At 38.8% G+C, this 20,562-nt stretch overlaps 3 protein-coding genes across 3 annotated transcripts; all 3 read left to right on the top strand.

The window, feature by feature from the left end:
- Nucleotides 1-2,205: 2,205 nt before the first annotated feature.
- On the top strand, nucleotides 2,206-3,308 carry LOC117613162 (fasciclin-like arabinogalactan protein 14). The gene has a single exon (XM_034341807.1). The coding sequence runs from the start codon at nucleotides 2,287-2,289 to the stop codon at nucleotides 3,097-3,099; it is 813 nt and encodes a 270-aa protein (XP_034197698.1). The 5' UTR covers nucleotides 2,206-2,286; the 3' UTR covers nucleotides 3,100-3,308.
- A 1,962-nt stretch (nucleotides 3,309-5,270) lies between these two features.
- Nucleotides 5,271-6,427, top strand: LOC117614756 (fasciclin-like arabinogalactan protein 14). The gene has a single exon (XM_034343655.1). It carries the CDS (start codon nucleotides 5,338-5,340, stop codon nucleotides 6,193-6,195), a length of 858 nt encoding a protein of 285 aa, XP_034199546.1. The 5' UTR covers nucleotides 5,271-5,337; the 3' UTR covers nucleotides 6,196-6,427.
- A 5,054-nt stretch (nucleotides 6,428-11,481) lies between these two features.
- On the top strand, nucleotides 11,482-11,822 carry LOC117615889 (flowering-promoting factor 1). The gene has a single exon (XM_034345063.1). The coding sequence runs from the start codon at nucleotides 11,497-11,499 to the stop codon at nucleotides 11,812-11,814; it is 318 nt and encodes a 105-aa protein (XP_034200954.1). The 5' UTR covers nucleotides 11,482-11,496; the 3' UTR covers nucleotides 11,815-11,822.
- The last annotated feature ends 8,740 nt before the right edge of the window (nucleotides 11,823-20,562 follow it).

Raw genomic sequence — 20,562 nt, 5'->3', positions numbered from 1 at the left:
CATCCTCCCAAAATAATTGATAACAAATAATATCATTAGAGGAATAATGAAAAACAAATTTGATAAAATCATGTACTGCGTTTCTATTGTTAAAACATGTTTTTGATCTCTGCCATTCACTTTGGGGGGTTTTTGGGTAGGGATGGCAACGGGCTGGTTAGGGATTGGGTATAGCAATACAATTCCTGTCTCCGCTACCCATATCCACTCCTTTTCCTGACTTGCATTTTCAGAGAATTCTCATCCTTGTCCCCGTCGGGGGTTGGTATCCCAAACCCGGCCCGAATCCCAAGTTTTTAAAACAATTATAAAAAAAAAAAAATATTCATATTATAACACTTAAATTCCACCTATTTAATTGAATTATAAAATTTCACATAACTATTCAAAATCATCTCAATTTAATTCAATAGAGTTTCACCATTCTACAAAGCTTAGGATAACTTTTAATTGTTATGGCATTCATTGCAGAAGCAGATACTCATGCATAATGCATTTAATGACCAAATAACTACCATCTAACACACCAGAATGTCCATCATAGCCGAGTATGAAAACACCCAGATAATCAATTGGGGATTCTTTGTTAGCAACCCATATTATTGGTGTATTTGGGATTGTGTTGTACCATATACTAAGGAAGTATTTGGTGGAATTTTCAGGTCTGAAGAAGCCTAAAGGAAAGATTCCTATAGTAAAATCATATAATAATAATAAACATTCCAAAGTTTCATCATCTTACAAAGATTAGGGTAATTTTTTAATTGTTATATTATATTATATAACATATTTATTAATTAAAAACAAATACATCACTTATGCGGCTGGGTTCGGGTATGGAAATAACAATATCATCACCACCCCGTCTCCGATCGGATATTTTTAAATTGGGGATCCCCGTACCCGCCCATTAGGATCGGGGACCCGAAAGGGGGATTTCCGCCATCCCTAGTTTTTGGGGACATGAAGACTGGCGCCTCCAATTCTTCCCCCTTCTCCATTTTGCTCTCTATGTCTTATGCTACATGCTTTCCTTACAATGCCACAAAAGATGAGAAGATGGCAACAACGCCAAGGAGGACGCCAGAAGCCACCTGAGTTGGTGAACCCGAAACCGTAGGAGGGGCCTCTGGCTTTTGTTGGCTGCCATCAGTGGCTGGTGGACCACGCTTCAATATACTTGTAAAGACATCCACAGCGGTGCCAGCTACAGCGCTGCCGCCAGGCCCCGGAGCAGACTTGAACATTTGGGATAGCATTGTATCCTCCCCGCCAGTCTTGAGTGCATCTGCGGCCTGTGGGGCTGGCCCTTTGAGTTGATCCATGATTTTGGTCATTTGGTCTTTACCTTGAGGCGCCGGAGCAGAATTGAGCATGTTGGCTAGAGCACCAGTAGCATCACTCTTTGGTGCATTTGCCAATGTCCCAGCTTGGCCGTTGATCTGATCAATGATCTTGGATTTAGTGTCCTCGTCCCCGAGGGCACCCAAATCTTTCAAATTTTGTGGGAGATTATTAGGGACGTCCAAGGCTGCTGCCGTAACCAAGTTGATGAAGACCAGAAGCACTGGAGAAGCAAGGAGGAGAAGGAGGGAAGAGACATTGAGAGAAGCCATAGTTTTTTTTTTCTTTTTGGTTGTGAAAATTGAGAAGGGTGTTAGTAATTTTTATAGGCAAGGCTGTTGATGAAATTACCATGTTTAGAAGCAGCAATTTTGGAGTTTTGATTCACATATCGACTCTGGCATGCAAGGTGATTATTAGCTTCAACACCCCATTTTTACATCATTTAACTTAATTGTCATTAACTGCCATCCTGCAAGTGTCCACTGTTTTCCTAAAACTGAATTCTAACAAATATAAAACCGTTTGTAAACCCCAAACTCATCACTAATATGTGAAGTTGTATATCACGTGAGCGTATTCTAGTACCATACAATAATCTAAACAAATATTTTCCATAACCCTATATTACTATCTTTTTGTGTCAAATATACATTGGTTTATTATAATCTAACAGCTTTTCAGTTGTGTTTTTCTGTTCTTATTCTGAGAAAGAAAAAAAACCTGGTCAAATCTCTTGGCCTTTTTTTGTGTAGGGCAGAGAGAAATTCACTCCTAACCTTCAGGCTCCAACATCCAATTTTGTTTCTCTAATTATAGCAATCAATCTCTGTATAAATCCCCCAAACCCCCCTCTGCACAAATCAGGCTTTGAAAGAAAACAATAAGCAACCATTTCTTTCAAAGCAGGAATAAATAAGGCAAAGCAAGAAGAATAAAAAGATGGAGAACAAAGCCTCTACCATCCTCTGCCTTGCCCTCCTCTTCATTGTCTTCTCCTCTTCGGCCTCGGCCTTCGACATCACAAAGCTGCTGGAGAAGCAGTCGGAGTTCAGCAACTTCAACACCTACCTCAAGGAGACCAAACTTGGCGAGCAGATTAACAGCAGCAGCACCATCACCGTCTTGGCCGTCGGCAACGGCGCCATCTCCAGCCTCGCTGGCAAATCCCAAGACGTGGTCAAGAAGATCCTGAGCGCCCACGTGATCCTGGACTATTATGATGAGCAGAAGCTGACCAAGCTGGCCAAGTCAAGCAAAGTCACCACCCTCACCACCATGTTCCAGTCCTCCGGCCAAGCTCAGAACCAGCAGGGCTTTATCAACACCGGCATTATCAACGAAGGCGAGCTCGCTTTCGGGTCCGCCGCCAAAGGCAGCAAGCTCAACGCCAAGCTTGTTAAATCCGTTGTTTCTCAGCCGTTCAATATTTCTGTTCTTCAAGTCTCTGAGCTGATTGACATCCCTGACATTGCTGCCTCAAGCCCTGCTGGCTCTCCCAAGTCATCTCCTTCCCCATCCAAGGCTCCTTCTTCATCGTCCGATGACGAGGCCCCAAGCGCCTCGCCCAAGTCGTCCAAGTCCAAGGCACCTACATCGTCCGATGAGACGACATCGTCGTCACCACCAGTGCCTGACGAGGCAGGATCAAGCACTGCCCCTGCCCCTGCCCCTGCCCCATCTGCTGCTTCTCGCGTTGAGATGGCCGTTGGTGCCGGTGTGATGATCGGCTTGGCCTCACTTTTGGTTGCTTAAGTTTTTTTTTTTTTTTTTGGGGGTTTTTTCAAAAGAGGAGATATGAATGTATTAGGAACAGAAAAGATCAAATCTTGAAGGGTACAATACAAACTTAATGGTTTTTGTAGGGAAATGTATGTAAAAACATATACATTCTTCTGACAACCATTGTTTTGGAATCATTAGAGATTACCCTTTAAGTGCATTGTCACAAGCTATTAAATATATATGATCTATCTAATTATAATTATAATATTAACATAAACCATGTTTGGTAAACTTAATAATGATGAAATTGGACGACTAAATTCGATAGTGTCCAAATATTTACGGACAACAAGCCATTCTACGTGAATGAGTCTCTATGAGGTATACAAGTATGTTACATTTCAATATCAAATAGTCAAATTAAGAATGATTTATACGAACCAACTAGCTCTTAGTTTAGTGGTATTTCTCTTCCCAATATTAAAAAAGGTCCCAAATATGAAACCCCCAACTCCATCAATCCAAAAAAAGACTTACAAGAAATTATGTTATACATTCCTCGAGTATGGGACAAGGTTGTGGGAAAGATAGCCAATGAGAGAGAGAGAGAGAGAGAGAGAGAGAGAGAGGAAAAATGGGAGATGAGAATTGACAAAGCAAACTTGGTAATGAAAAAGAGTGGGTTTGTCTTGTTGAGATTGAAAGATTACAAGTGGCTCTCATTGGGCTTCTTCAAAAAGGTGAATGGACGGTCCATGAAACTGCTTTTATGGGCTAGTTCATTTGTAAATGTGTAACAAGGGCTTCTAAATATACACCAAGGATTTGACCATGATACTCCATTACACTAAGCCATCTCCAATACTAAAAGGGCTAAACTCAAATTTCCATTCTTTAAAATATAATTATTCATGTATTGTCCAGATTCAAATATTTTTTTCCCAACTCTCCAAACTCAAATTTTGAATCCATAGCCTTATTAAATTATTTTAAAATAATTTTAACTCTAATAGGTCAAAAAAATGACTTTGCACATGGGGTAGTGGGTTGTGTGAGTGGGCTCCAACAAATTTCAGTCCAGACAAAACGTAGACTGCTATTCCACCCAAAATAATTGACTGGATTGATATTTTGCATGGCCCTATACATGCGTTAGGGGCTCCATCCAGACCATATTGTCAAAATTTAACATTGGCCCTCTCCATTGGAGATGGCCTTACTCAGGTCGCTTAGCTCTTAAATTTTGAAATATATCATTGCTCAAACCTTAAAACACAACAAAAATAATATTAAATATTTTTTTTCCTAAAAAGGATGAAATTATGTGTGGCCATCTCCCTGCATATTTGATTGTAAATAATTTGAGGTTAATCTTGTTTTTCTATATCAAATATTTTTTTATATAGTAATTTTAAAGAATAATATAATTTACTTTAATTATCTATTAAACTGGGTGTATTTACCTAAATTTTCACTGCATCTAGAAGCCCAAAAAAAGGAAAATCTTGGCTGTAACCAAACCACCCAACAGAACAGCCATTGTAATCGGAAAAACAACTAATTTCATCTCATTTAATTACATTAATCAGATAAATATTTACAAAACGCAAAAATTAGAATGATACTTGATGAATAATATGGTTAACTAAAACCAAAAAAATCATCCAATCTATCGTTACTGTATTAATGAAATCTTCAATGGCAACTTTCATTAATACATTATTTAAAGTGAAAGAAACCAAAAAAAATAAAAATAACACATAGATCACATCAGAAATGGTTGGCCCTTTACATTTATTTATTTCTTAAGTTTGAGCGAAATAAAATTAATGAACTTTAGAGGCCAATATAGAAGATATACGACTCAAATTATGATCATGAGTGTAGAGTAAATACTCTTTACCACTAGAACAACAACCCACGAAACAAAAGATTAAGTGATTAGAATGTGTTGAGTAGAAACTTTAGTTTTCTAACTTTGGGTTAATTTGCTTCTAGAGAGAGTAACTAACGCATGGTTAGCAATTTTTAAGGAGTGCGTCGACTAGAACTAATCCCAATTGTGACTCGGACGAAGGAGAAAATCACTCCCAACCTTTAGAACCCCTAACATCCTATTTTGTGCATGCATGTCTAATTATAGCTCACAATTTGTGCCCTATTTAAATCCCACAAACTCCCTCAACACAAAAACCAAGCTTTGACAACTCAAAGCAGCAAACAAGAAAGCAAGAAAGAAAGCAAAGCAAGAAGTGGCAGCTAACAAAGATGGAACATAGAGCCTCTTCCCTCCTCTTCTTCTTCTTCCTTGCCGTGTTCCTTGCATTCTTCTCGTCACCCTCCTCTGTCTCTGCCTTCAACATCACCAAGCTCCTCGAGAAGCAATCCGACTTCTCCAACTTCAACAACCTCCTCTCCCAAACTAAGCTCGCCGACGAGATCAACAGACGCAGCACCATCACCATCCTCGCAGTGGACAATGGCGGTGTGGGAGGGCTCTCGGGGGAGTCTTCCGGTATGGCCAAGAATATCCTGAGCGTCCACGTGGTGTTGGACTACTACGATCAGGACAAGCTCAAGAAGATCTTCAAATCAAACAAGTCCGCCACTCTCACAACTTTGTTCCAGTCGACAGGTCAGGCAAGGCGGGAGCAAGGCTTCATCAAGGTTTCGGTGAACAACGGACAAATTTCATTCGAGTCTGCAGCCAAGGGCGGGAATGGCAACAGTGTAAACTTTGTTAAGTCGGTTGTTTCCCAGCCCTACAACATTTCAGTGCTTCAGGTGGGGTCCATTATTAATGTTCCTGACATGGAGTCGTCCTCCTCGGGCCCTGCCAGCTCACCCAAGTCTGCCAAGGCCCCAAGCCCCTCGAAGTCCAAGAAGGACGACTCTGATGACGAAGCTCCAAGCTCGTCAGACGAGGCTCCAGCTCCGTCAAAGCACAAAGGTAAGGGCAAAGGAAATGACAAATCCTCGCCACCAGTATCTGCTGACTCACCTTCAGATAGTACAGCGCCCACGCCTTCGGCACCTGCGCCCTCTGCAGCTTCGCGTACTCGTGAGATCATGGCCGTTGGTGCCGGGGTGGTGATCATGGGGCTGGTTTCGCTTTTGGCCGCTTAATTAACTAGATCTAATGATGAAGTATTGATCACAGATTCACAGCTCATCAGAGGAAATTATGAGAATAGGTTCAAAAAACTGGGGAAAAAAAAAAAGACCTATGTATTTTTAAATTTGTTTCTCATAAAATGTTGAGATGAAGAAGGCCCTTGTTCCTTAAATTGGTGTAAGTTGTAAACCCCTACGATGCTGATTTTATCTCATTGAATTCATATTCATATCTTGTCTCGTATATATTGAGTGCATTACTCTATCATCTAATTATAGTTACAAACAGAAAGAATTTGAAAGCCCTAATGCATGGAGAGGGAGAGAGAAATTGAACACAACTCACTTTTCCTAGTTCGAAACTAATTAGAATTAGTTAGAGGATTAGTTATATATTCATTTGTTAAGCTTGTTTAACGTTACATTAATTGCGGTGTTCACGCACAACTATCACTGTAGGTAATCAGGTTACTGAAATCAATGAAAATGCTAGCAATATATTTTCCCTTCCTCATGGTATGAGTTTATCGCAAAATTATTGTGGCACATTGCTTGCAAACCTCTCTTCCCTTCTTCCTCTGTTCAACAGCTCTAGAAGTGTGAGAATGTGAAGATAAAAATTAACATATTGGAAAGTTAGAAAACATTGCAAGGGCTTATAAGGAGTTGAGCTACTCCCCCTATTGTCAATTGGTTTTGGAGTGGAACCTCAACTTTCTTCAAGAAGTACTGTAATACATTTCTTTGCAATATACATTTCATTTTGTTATCGTGTTAAGTTGAGCCACATAATGTGAGTTTGTAATTAAACAAAAGATTAAAATGAGTGGTTTGTATTTGGAATTAAGCATGGAACCCTAAGCATCCTCTGAACTTGGGTTGAGTAGGGTCTCCCATCCACTATGGACAGTTTTCGTTCATATTCATTTAATGTGTGTCGTATACGGTTTCTCACATATTATTATAAATGGAATTTTCAAAATCCTTTAAAAGAGATGTCTGAATTATAAAATCTATTACTTACAAGGATTTTATGCGCGTCTAACTAATCTTATTCTCATTGCAGTCTATTTGCTCTTTTTGATGGGAATTAGCATCTGATTTCTAAAACAAGACTAGTTTTGTTTGAAGTTACCAAACTAGATTATCCTCCTAATAACTTTTCTAATATTCCTTTCAGCTAGATTATCTCTATATGTATATTATATTACCATTTAAATTATGCCTACCAGAAAGCACATTAGCTCTAGGAACTTGCTTTATGGCACATAAAATACGTTATGAGTATAAATGCTGCCACTATTGTCGAATAAAATTTAAATAAATAAATATTATTTATTTAAAAAAAAAAAAAAAAGCCCTAAGTAGAATCCGTAAGTACTACTACTTCATTGAAATATTGTTCTATTTTATGAATTAAATTATATTACGGTATCATGGGGTTCAAAATTTAAATCTCTCAAAGAAAGGACGAATCATCAAATTAAGATATATGGATATTAAATTATATCCAAGTACGGCAGAAATGCATCGAATTTACATTAATTAAGTTAATGAGTTTAAACAAAGAGTGTGTAGCTCAAGTGGTTAAGATCATTTACCATTCATTCTAGGTCTTAGGTTTGATTCCCCTTCCTCCAGTATTTTTTTTTTAAAAAAAAAAATAATAATAAATAAATTAAACTAACCATGTCCAAAACGCAAGCTGTATGCTTCACCTTTATTCTATAGTAGTTTGGATGACGATGAATATAGGTCTGATGCTCGTTGCCAATGTAAAATGAAAACTTTGGCTAAATCTAGAAGTTTCGGCTATCACAATCAATCCGTGTTTTTCAAGTGTTAATTCCTGAAGTTCTTCATTTTATTTTATCAGAGTATATAAAAGATAGTAATGAGCTTAGCACATTCTAGTGGAGGCTACCTTTCCCTTGATTCTTCTCACTTCTAATTTTAAACGATAAATATATACATATATAAAGCTAAGCATGTTTCTTAAAGTTTGTGGTGTGTAATGGAATCTACGGCTCACCCCCACCAAAAAACTTTTGTAGACAGAGAAAAAGGGAGGGAAAAAAAGAAAAAGAAAAAAAAAGAATGTGGAAATTAGTATGAAAATTCGAAGAATATATAACAAAAAGAATATGAAAATCGAAAATCATGTAGAGCTAGAGTTGTCCTCCAAGATCCAAACACCTCATTGATATGACATGTTAAGAATGATCATTTCGCATCTTTATTTCATCATCATATAGTGATATGCTGCACGTAATAAGGAAGGGATTCTCTTTTCTGGTTTTGAATCACTTAACATTATATATATCCTCCAAATATAAAATTCTAAATTAATTCAGAGCGTAAAATTTCATTAAGATTACTTGATGTCTACATGCCTTAAGAGTCACTAAGATACAAAGCAACTTGTTCGGTACTCGGATTGGAGTTGAATCTTTTGATACAAGCGATATTGAGAAAGAGAGGATTGAAAACCTCGAGGGCAACACCTCATAATAGACTCATACTATAATATCTTCAAGTTGTGCTGTAGACCCTAATGCCAGGCATGCAATCCACTTGACATGGGGAAGAACTTTGTGGTGTAGCAATTTCTGAGCTGTTAGCCCAATTTTTCCAACCAATAAAATGAAATATATATATATATATATAAATATAATTACAAAGAAATTTCTAGAGTAGGAAGTGCAACAAAAATAGAAAGGACTAAAATTGAAGGAATTGGGTACCATTTAGGATTTTCCAAAGTGAATGGGGATAGGATTGGAGAGGTCTATATCGTTAGGACCTTGGGCATGTGAAAAGAGGAACATACAGAAGCAAAGATGATATGGTGCTCGAGGGCTTGGATGCCTAAAGGCATACAAAAACCTGCATATGCAATGCTCTACATGCGCAATGGGGAGCATGGGAATCAACTTTGAAACTCAAAAGTTGAGGACCACTATTCTTTTTAACAATTGATAGTCTTGAAGTAATAATATAACAAAGAATAATATGTTTCTAATAAACTGTTATTCCTTTTTATTCAACAATTGTCGGTCATGAGATTTAAACTCATGACATTCTCATGACAGAGTTGAACATATGCAAACGATTAAAGATATTGAAGTATTATTAGAGTTACTCATACATGATTGATCAAATTTGAAGGATTAATTAAACCCCTAACACGAGAAGTTTCGATCCTTCATACAACATCAACGATGATAAAATGATTTATAAAAAATAAAAAATAAAAAAGAGAACAGAATTTCCTCACCCACAAGAAAACTCAAAGATTGACTAATCGTAACCAAACTTTCCTTTTTGCAATTTGCACACAGTAAGAAACAGATCAAACAAAGTGCACCATTAATGAGATCACAAACCAACATTTGTACTGAAATTGATATCTTGTCGCATGGTTCTTCATTTTTCATGTTAATTTCAAAATGAAGAACATCAAGTTTTTGTGGTGTCTTAGTTTTCCACAGGTCTCTTCTACGTGGCAGGTAGTTTAAACTCCAAAATATCCTAACGTAAAACCCTAATCATGGATTTGACAAGACGGCTACTCAAAGGTCCTAGCCCCTCGATCTGGCTACAGGACCATTGTAGCCCATGTGATGACATGTGGGCAACATGGCATTTTTTTTGAAGCATTATAAAATTCCGAGTGTGAGAAACTGTGGAAAGCATGAAGTTTTTGACAATGATAATTGAGACTTAGTCAAGTGGTCCTTTTGGTGACAAATTATTGTACATTAGGGCTCAATTATATGTTTGAATTGAGTGTGACATATATAATTTTATTTGAGTGGTGTTCAGAAATCACAATTATGAAAATTATTATTTACAATAATAATTGACTGTCTTATCTTAATCATTTCAAGCATTTTGTTGGTCGAAATTTGCTGCTTTTAGATACTAAGGGGATGTTATTTATGGCACACGGCTTTTCTTTTTAAGGAAAAATTCCATATTTTATTGGCAGACTTACTATCCTTTTCTTTTAATTTGCTTTTTAGATCAAGCAATATCAACAACTTCCAAGTATATATATATATATATATATATATACAGCGATAAGTAGTGGATGAATACTTTTCTTTTTAATTTTAAATTTTTGATAAAAGAGACGCAAAAGAGACGTAAGGCCTACGAATCGAATATTTAAAGTCATTTGCTAGTTAACCTTGAATGTAAAAGTAAATATTCTACTAATCAATAATGTAAAAGCAAATACCGAATGCGAACGGCAACACTTTCAGAATAAAAACTTGAAAACAAGTATATATGATTTTGGAAGCCTGTGATTCATAAAATTTGAAGTTCAAATAAAAATCCACAGATCCTCACATATTCATATTTAACTAAATCGTATAATATATATATATCATATATGTACTAATCACATTACTAATCAACTTGTCTTTTTCATAAAGTCTAGACTCTAACTAATTCTCCTTCTCATAAAATCTAGGCTCGAAAATCACAAACAAAATCCAAACCTGATTTGACAAGACAGCGTGAGCAAAGCAAGGCTTTTAAGGTTGCAAAAAATCACAAGTAGCAAAGGAGTACGTGTCTCCAACAGAGAGAAACCCAAACATCTGCTTTCAGTCGCCAAACCCACCAACATCCCAAGATCCACACAAGAAAATCAAAATATGCCCCAATCACTCCCACTCCCTTCACGTGGACATCTCGTGATCTAAGTGGGTTTCTTTCCATCATTTGACTTTCTTCTTTTTTGAATCTTTTCTTAATGAATGAATAGTGGCATGCATTGCCCCAAACATAGCAATATAAAAGATTCCCCATCAAAAAATTTAAATAAATAAAAAATAAAAAGCACACTCGAAAAAGCTACATTTAGCTTAGCTTGCAATGTTGAAGCTACACAAAGATTCGTCCAAACCCCAACCCCACGGAATTAGGTGTGTGTGGATGGTGCTGAATTGTGCCCTAAATCAAACCCTAGGGGCATCATCCATGCAGCACCCTCATATTTTTAATCCCATTGGGTCCCACTTAATCTAGATTCTCTTCCAAAGCCAAACATGCCCACACCACAATCCACCATCCTTTTCAGTTTCTCCCTCCCACTCAAAGAGTATTTCCCCCTTGTTTTTATTTGCCCCTTTGACACATATAAATACCCCTTCCCCCCCTCCTCTTTTGCCACAACACAACACAATTCAATTCATTTCCTTCTCCTCTCTCTCATCTCCAAACAAACAGCATTTGCATCAATTTACCCTCCACCCAAAAAACCCCAAAGCACTAGCTACTACCAAAGAAAGAAGAAACACAATGTCTGGGGTTTGGGTTTTCAAGAACGGGGTGATTCGTCTGGTGGAAAATCCACAGGCTGAGACATCTTCTAGGAAGAAGGCCTTGGTGCACTTGCCAAGTGGACAGGTGGTGTCGTCCTACTCAACGCTCGAGCAAATACTGACCGGGTTAGGGTGGGAGAGGTACTATGGAGGCGACCCCGACCTCTTCCAATTCCACAAGCGATCTTCCATTGACCTAATCTCTCTCCCCAGAGACTTCTCCAAGTTCAACTCCGTTTACATGTACGATATTGTCATTAAAAACCCCAACATCTTCCATGTCCGAGACATGTAAGTGTAGCTATATGCAAGTGACACATGATCAGTTGGTATCCTAAAGTTGTGTAAGTCTCATTTGTTACGTTTAATTTCCTTCTTTATGTCATCCTTACTTGGTTCAGTGTTTGATATGTTTTGGGTTTAATTTTATTTGCTTGTAATAAAGAGTACATCTACATGTTGTTTGTGTTATTTGGGGATATATATATTTTTTATATATATATATATAATGGATTGCTTTGTAAAATATTGGCTTTGTGATCATCTAATAAGAACAGTTCTTGTGATTTGGAGCAAATGGGTCGACTATATTTTTTTTAATTTACATTTTGTGCCGTGTGTGTTATTTGGAGAGCATAGATAGGTGCGTTGCTACTGCGAAAGAGACAGTGGCAGTTTGGTAATTACAATCACTAAGCACAGCTCACGGCTATATATACCAACGACATGCCCATGATTTGATAGTTACTGCTATGATTCTCTGAAAAAGAAGGGAAGAGTTATATAAATAAAACCTGACTAATTAATTAAGTTAAACTAGAACTATTTAATTAACTGTTCTCTAGAATAAAAGCTGTATTTTTCAAGAGAAATCTTTCCCGATCTTCTACTGAGAGAAAGATATCGTCACGACAACTAAAATTTTCCTTAGAATTTGCTTAATTATAATTTTCACATTAAAATTCCACGATGGATATATATATATATATATATATATTTGCCTTTTTTTTTTTTGGAATTTATGGATCAAATGTTTTTCTTTTATCAAAATTTGGGGGGAGTAAGATTAAGAAGTAGAGGGACAAAACATTATCCAATATCCAAATCATGTGAAGGGAAAGAGAACCAATTTATCCAAAATCATAAAACAAGAGTACTTTTTATTGATTGGAGATGATTCTTGTACAGCAACATTGAGGTCCCCAACATGAGCATGAGGGGGAGGAAGATCAAAATCTTCAAAATGTGAGGGGTTTCACGTGAAGGAGATGGAGACACTAGATCACAGGGCCAGGTGGCACATGCCAAGTGTCGAAATGGGATTGTGGATTTCACTTGAGCTTTTCACAGATGGAGTGTGTTCGCACGTGGCACAGCCCTTTAAATCCAAGGAAACGAATTTAATGTAGCAGAGTGACCACACACCACTCTTTTAGAGACCGTGAAAAGCGTACGAGTAGAAAACAAAGAAATGACGTTGTGCCAGCATTCACACTACTGAACTGAACTTAAAAAGGGTGATTACCCCTCTTCTCCCTCCTCTCTTCTTTCAATTTTCTTTTGCAGTAGCCATCACCACCACAACTTCTACCACCATCGTCACCCACACCGTACCCATTCACATCACTACCATTCAACCACCATTGTCACCACCACACCCACCCCATGTTGCCACCATCACCAACAATTGTCGGTCTTGAAGTTTTGAAGGCCTTGTGTGAATCTTAAAATAGGACCCTCACATAATCTAATCCAAATACTAAAAATAATCATTTTTCATTACTTAAGGTCATCAAACAATTTTTTTATAACTAAAATTCATCATCAACAATGGCAATCACAAATTTTGATTGGTCTTTATGAATTTAGGAATTAGAATTTTCATATTTTGGTGTTGAAAATTCCTGAATTTGAAAGAAAAACAAAATTGTCAAAGGATTAAATAAAAGAGGCAAAAAGATTGATGAATGATGATAATTAACTTTTTTTTTTTTCCTTTCTGGTGTTGACGAAAGTGTGAGGATATATATTGCTGGATCTTGGCTTTTTTAATATATTTTCTAATATATTTTTATAAAGAAAAAAAAAAGAATAAAAATACAGCCCAAAGGATGTTCTTGCTGCTCGAACCACGTCAGCGAACACATGCTTGCATCAATGTGCTGACGAGCTGGAATTGAATAGAGTTCAAGTATTTTTCTAGTTTCCCCTTTTGAATAAGTGTTTTGATTCTTTCCTATCCAAAATCAAAACACGTATTTTTATTTTAGTTGTATTTAAACTCTTATTTCCAAATTTTCTTCACATTTAAGTTCATTTTTGTGTCACGTGCTAAGGCTGACAGTGGAAGTTTTGAAGCGGTAGGAGGGGTAAGGGACCCCCAAGTGCAACGATTCTATTGTATGTGTCAGTTGCGGTCCGACTGGAAACTCGGGCTAAATTCCAATCCGCCTGGAATTGGGCTTCGTGAAGTTTTGGAGGCCTAAATACATTGGTCGTGGGACTATTTTGGGCTATCCCAAATCCCAGTTTTTGAGTTTGAGATCAACTCCACATCTTAATTTATTTTTTATTTATAATATCAGAATTTAAATTAGAGATCTCTAAACATGATTTTAAAATTATAGTGTCACCAGCAAAGCCAACAAGTATAAGAACCACAGAATGAAACGAAAGCACCGGTTTTGGATACACTACGTGACTGGTGTACTATCCAATACACATATGATATGTAAAAATATTTTATTTTCATAACCTATATATTGAACAATATTTCCACATGTAACATGTGTATTGGATAGTTTATAATCCGTTATTAACTTGGTGTTGAGATCAAATATATTATACATTCCTAAAAAAAGCAATAAAACCAAATTGTAAAACCAAATTGTTAGCCCCTAACTATCTAACAGAGCATGAGCATGAGCACCATAACAAGTAATTAAGAAAAAAATCATGAGCACTATAACAAGTAATTCCGTAATTGTAAGGCTAATTTAATTTATTAAAATTAACAATTCGATTAATTTGTAAATTCAAAGACTGACTCCAGGAAACTATGAATTATTAAACCTTCAAAATACCTACTACAAGACACCAAATTTAATTCCCTTTTGATGATCGATGCTTCAATAATTTGCAAAGAAGCGAACCGGCAGTTATTAAGCCGCTGGTAAATATCATGAGCGGCAACCCCCACGATCTCGAGGGTGTTTGAAATTTCGCGAGCACGTCCTTTGTGCCCTTAACGAGCATTGTCAATTGGCACACGGGACAACCACCGCCGCAACTCCTCCCCCTACGATACAGCCACCGCCGCACAATGCAATCTTGATGAAAAAGATGTGAGGAAGGCAAGCGAGAAATCATACTAATCTTCTTGGGCGCCCCTTCTTCTTGTTGATGTTGACGATGATCTTCTTCTTCTTCTCCAAGAGGAGGAGGAGAATCAAGGGCCTCGCCACAAATTAGATGACGCAGCACAAGCAACAAAGGTTTCAAGCGAAACCTTGAGTAACAAGAAAAACTGGATTCCATCAGAAAAATTAAGAGAAGCTCTCTTAGATTAATGTTGATAAAAACTGAGTTACAGAAACATTAGACAAACCTGTCTAAATACACAATTCTCAACAACCCTCAACCCTTCAACTACCAGGGAGTTATTACATAAAACTGAAAAACAACAGAATTAATTTGGAGTCTTAATAACGTAACTCCTAAACTGTCCGAAACAGAAAAAAACAGAATTAAGTTGGAGTCTTAATAACATAACTCCTAAACTGTCAAAACAGAATTTATTGGAAAATTAACTACCAAGCTTTAACTGCAGTTTTGGAAGGCCAAACGACCTCAGAATGCCAAAATCCATCCTATATCACAGCAAAGCTGTGAGTTAGACTCGTGGCGTCGTTCCCTTTCTGAAATGGTATTTTGCGTCCTAATCGGAGCTTGGACGACAAAACTGCAAATTCCCACTACGTCCTTTTTCTAGCTCAACCGCGATAAAATCTGTCATCTGTTCTACATCAGTCCCCTCCACCTCCGAGGAACTCGACCCCGAGTTATGATCTGGATAAAGGACCTCATCTTCACGGAACTCATATAAATCTGCAACATTAAAAATATTGGAAATTCCCATGGAATCCGATAACTCAATAACATAGGCATTATCATTGATCCGTTTGAGCACTTTGTAAGGACCATATTTTTTTGGTTTAAGCTTGCTATATGTGCCAACTGGAAACCTCTCCTTCCTCAGAAATATCATCACAGAATCGCCTTCTTGAAACACTTTAACTCGCCTATGCCTATCTGCAGCAGCTTTGTACTTAGCATTAGTTTGCTCGAGTTTCTGCTTGACTTCATCTCGAACGGCTACTACTTCCTCAGCCAAATTTTTCGCTGCCACACTGGTTTGCTGGCCTCTAGGCAGTTTCACCAAATCAACAACATGGTTAGGTATAGCGGTATAAACAATGGAAAATGGAGACTTCCCAGTTGCACTATGGACTGCACTGTTATATGCAAACTCCACCTGCGGTAGTGCATAATCCCATTGTTTTGGCTTCTCTCCACAGACACTTCGTACCATGTTGCCCAATGTCCGGTTTGTAACCTCAGTCTGGCCATCAGTCTGGGGATGGGCAGTGCTGCTGCGATTCAAAGTAGTCCCAAACAGCCTCCACAAAGTGATCCAAAAATGGCTCAAGAACTTGGTGTCACGATCTGATGTTATGGATGTAGGAACCCCATGCAAGCGAACAACCTCCCTGAAAAACAGTTTGGCTATATTTGATGCATCAGCAGTCTTTTTGCAAGCTATGAAATGCGCCATTTTTGAAAACCGATCAACCACCACAAATACAGAATCCACTCCCCTTTGTGTTCGGGGCAAACCGAGGACAAAATCCATAGCAAGATCCTGCCAAATATCGTTAGGAACTGGTAATGGCATATATAATCCGGTGTTTTGTACCTGCCCCTTCGAAGTTTGACAAGTGTAGCACTTGCGCACAATAGTTCCAACATCTCGTTTGAGTTGTGGCCAATAAAATCTCTCCTCCATCCCTGCAATTGTTTTATCACGGCCAAGGTGGCCACTCAATCCTCCACCATGCAAGTCCCGAATGAGCTTCTCCCTCAAAGAGGAAACTGGAATACACAACTGGTTGCCTTTGAACAAATAACCTTCATTAAGAAAGTAATCTGCCATTGGCTCTTGATTGGTGCACTTAGTCCAAATTTCCCGGAAATCATCATCACCTTCATATAATTCCTTCAGACATTCAAACCCCACAACTTCTTGAGTTAGTGTGATTAACAATGAAGCTCTTCTACTCAGCGCATCCGCCACACGATTTGTCTTGCCGGAAGTATGCTTGATAACGAACGAAAATTTCTGCAAAAAAGTCACCCATCTAGCATGCATTTTATCAATATTTTTCTGGCTGTTAATATACTTCAACGCTTGATGATCTGTAAATAGAACAAATTCCTTCTGGATAAGATAGTGCTCCCATTGCTTCAAAGCTCGAACAACCGCATAGAACTCTTGGTCATAAGTACTCCACTTTTGACGTGCATCGCTCAACTTTTCAGAGAAGAATGCAACTGGCCGCTTGTCTTGTGAAAGCACAGCTCCGACTCCCACACCGCTGGCATCACATTCAACTTCGAAAACTTTCTCAAAGTTTGGAAGGGCTAGAACCGGCGCGGTGCAAAGCTTTTCTTTTATATCTGCAAAGCTTCTCTCTTGCTCCTCTCCCCAGCTGAACCGGCCCTTCTTCAAACACTCTGTGATAGGTGCAGCGATGGAGCTGAAATGCCTCACAAATCTTCTGTAAAAGGTGGCCAAACCATGGAAACTTCGAACTTCAGAAACTGTTTTTGGAGCTGGCCAGTCAAGGATTGCCTTGATCTTCTTGTCATCTACCTGGATACCATTCTCACCAACAACAAAACCCAAGAACAGTAGCTTATTTGTGCAGAAAGTACATTTTTTTAGGTTCACATACAGTTTATTTTCTCTCAAAACATCTAAAACTTGTCTCAAATGCACAAGATGTTCTTCTTTTGTGGTGCTGTAAATTAAAATGTCATCGAAATAAACCACGACAAAAGAGCCAATAAATGGTCGAAGAACCTGATTCATGAGTCTCATGAAAGTGCTAGGCGCATTTGACAATCCGAATGGCATCACCAACCATTCAAATAATCCGTCCTTGCTCTTGAACGCTGTTTTCCATTCGTCGCCAGGTCTGATGCGAATCTGGTGGTAACCGCTTCGCAAATCTATCTTGGAAAACACCCTTGAGCCGCTAAGAACATCCAGCATATCCTCCAACCGTGGAATGGGAAACCTGTACTTGACTGTTATCTTGTTGATTGCTCGGCTATCAACACACATTCGCCAAGTCTTGTCTTTCTTCGGAACCAGCAAAACGGGAACTGCGCAGGGACTCAAACTCTCCCTGATAAATCCCTTCTGCAGTAATTCTTCAATCTGCTCTCTTAGGATGTCATTCTCCTTGGGGCTCATCCGATAATGAGGCAGATTCGGAAGGCTAGCTCCAGGCACCAAGTCAATTCGGTGTTGTATGTCCCGCATAGGTGGCAGCTCGTTTGGCAATTTTTCAGAAAGTAGTTCCTGAAACTGTGACAAAATCTGCTGCACGTCTTGTGGAATGTCACTTTCTCCTCTGCCAAGCTTCAACAACCCCTTCAACACCAAGGGACAAAAATACTCCGCCTCTTTGACAGCCTCGTTCAACTCCTGCTCGCTGCTAATTAGGGTTAGGAAACTAGAACTCCTCGTCTTGGGCTCAACAGATTGTTTTGAGGGCTTTGTAGTTGCCATTGCAATTTTTCGGTTGTTCCAAGAAAACAGAATTACATTATCTCGTCCCTTGTAAGTCGCATCCACATCAAATTGCCAAGGTCGCCCTAATAAAATATGGCATGCATCCATGTCAATAACATCACATAATACATCATCGCTGTAATGCTTACCAATGGACAGTGGCACACGGCAAGTCTCAGCAACACGAACCGAAGGGCCTTTTTTAACCCAACCTAGTGAGTAAGGGCTGACATATGGCTCCGTTGATAGCTGCAAATGCTCCACCAATTTCTTTGACAAGAAATTCTCGCAACTTCCATTGTCGACGATCACATCACACACCTTGTTTTTGATTGAGCAGAGGGAACGAAAAATACTATGACGCTGCCCTTCCTCCTTTGGTGCCAAAAGAACTCTCTGCAAAACCAAGGTAATCCTCTCCATTCCTTCCTCAATTGCAAATTCAGCCCCTGCATAATCATCTTCCCCGACTTCATCTTTTTCCTCATCTTCATCGACCTCCTCGATAAAGTTAGCCTGCTTTCGCTCTGGACAAACATTAGAACGATGCCCTAGTTTTTGGCAACGGTAACATATGTCCGTCATGGGCTTAGCATACGGATTCTGGGATTGGTTTCGGGACTACCCTCTATTGAAAGTCCGGCTGCTGCTTTCGTTAAAGTTTTTATTTTGGACAGTTGTCGCTGGTTTCATCGTTCCTCCAGGTTGCTGCTACACTTTCCCCTTATCTCCGGAGCCACTAGAAGCACCAGTAGCATATTCAGAGGCTTCCGTCGTGTTCTTGCGGAAGTTGGGTTGGCGCTTCTCCTTCTCCAACAGTTCAGCTTTCATCGCCATGTTAATCGCCTCTTGCAAAGTCCATATATTCTGCATACCAATTTTTTCTTGGATGGAAATCTTCAGCCCATTGTTATACCTCGCGACCTTTTGATTGTCAGTCTCGGTCAAATGGTTTCGATCTGCCAAACGCATGAATTCTTCGGTATATTCAGAAATCGAACGGTTGCCTTGCGCACAACCTAGATACATACGGTATAGAATCTGCTCATAATCTGTGGGCAAGAATCGTTCCATCATAGCGACTTCATCTTCCGCCATGTACCAACCCGCTGCTTTCCTTGCCTCTGCCTTGAATTTTGCAATTGATCCCACCATACAGCCGCTGTAGCTTTTAGACGGAAAGCTACCATCTTCACCATTTTATGCTCAGGAACCTCCATAATATCGAAAAAACTCTCCACTTCTACAAGCCAATCCAAGAAGTCTTCAATCTTCAGATTTCCCCAAAAGTTAGGGATTTCGACTTTAATCCGATAATCGCTAAAATTTTCGTAATTACGATTACGACGATTATTAGTCGGTGGTGGTTCCTCAAGTTCTTCTTCTGACTCTGACTCGCTATCCGGAATATGTTGCCTCCTATTATCTCTTCTCTCGCCATCTTTACCTTCTCTTCGATTGTCTTCCCTGCCTTCTCTTCTTTCGTCATCTCTACCACCTCTTCTATTGTTGCCGTCAAGAGCTTGCAACAACAATTCTCGCATCTCCCCAAATTGGTTGGTTAGGTTGTCGATCCGTTGGTTTTGAGCGTCCAGATCCGCTCGTGTAATTGGGGCTGGGACATCAGTTTCTCGATCACCCATGATAATACAAGACAAGAATACCGAGACGGGAGAGTCCCGCTCTGATACCACTTGACGCAGCACAAGCAACAAAGGTCTCAAGCGAAACCTTGAGTAACAATAAACCTGGATTCCACCAAAAATTAAGAGAACTTCTCTTGGAATAATTTTATTAAAAACTGAGTTAATCAGAAACGTTAGACAAACCTGTCTAAATACACAACTCTCAACCCTTCAACTACTAGGGGAGTTATTACATAAAACTGAAAAAAAACAGAATTAATTCGGAGACTTAACTACGTAACTCCGAAATTGTCCAAAACAGAATTTATTCAGAAAATTAACTACAAAACTTTGAATACAGTTTTAGAAGGCCAAACGACCTCAGAATGCCAAAATCCATCATAAATCACAAAAAATCTGTGAGTTTGACTCGTGGCGTCGTTCCCTTTCAGAAATGGTATTTTGGGTTCTAATCGGAGCTCGGACAACAAATCTGCAAATTCCCACTACGTCCTTTTTCTAGCTCAACCGCGATAAAATCTGCCATCTGTTCTACATC

This window comes from Prunus dulcis, chromosome 1 (genome assembly GCF_902201215.1).
Source record: "Prunus dulcis chromosome 1, ALMONDv2, whole genome shotgun sequence".
Classification (NCBI taxonomy): domain Eukaryota; kingdom Viridiplantae; phylum Streptophyta; class Magnoliopsida; order Rosales; family Rosaceae; genus Prunus; species Prunus dulcis.
Note: the sequence above shows the minus strand (reverse complement) of the source record. Positions and strands in the feature narration are given on the sequence as shown.

Bases quoted from the DNA above. Each gene is read 5' to 3' on its own strand.
- LOC117615889 (XM_034345063.1), top strand. From the start codon at position 11,497: ATGTCTGGGGTTTGGGTTTTCAAGAACGGGGTGATTCGTCTGGTGGAA.
- LOC117614756 (XM_034343655.1), top strand. From the start codon at position 5,338: ATGGAACATAGAGCCTCTTCCCTCCTCTTCTTCTTCTTCCTTGCCGTG.
- LOC117613162 (XM_034341807.1), top strand. From the start codon at position 2,287: ATGGAGAACAAAGCCTCTACCATCCTCTGCCTTGCCCTCCTCTTCATT.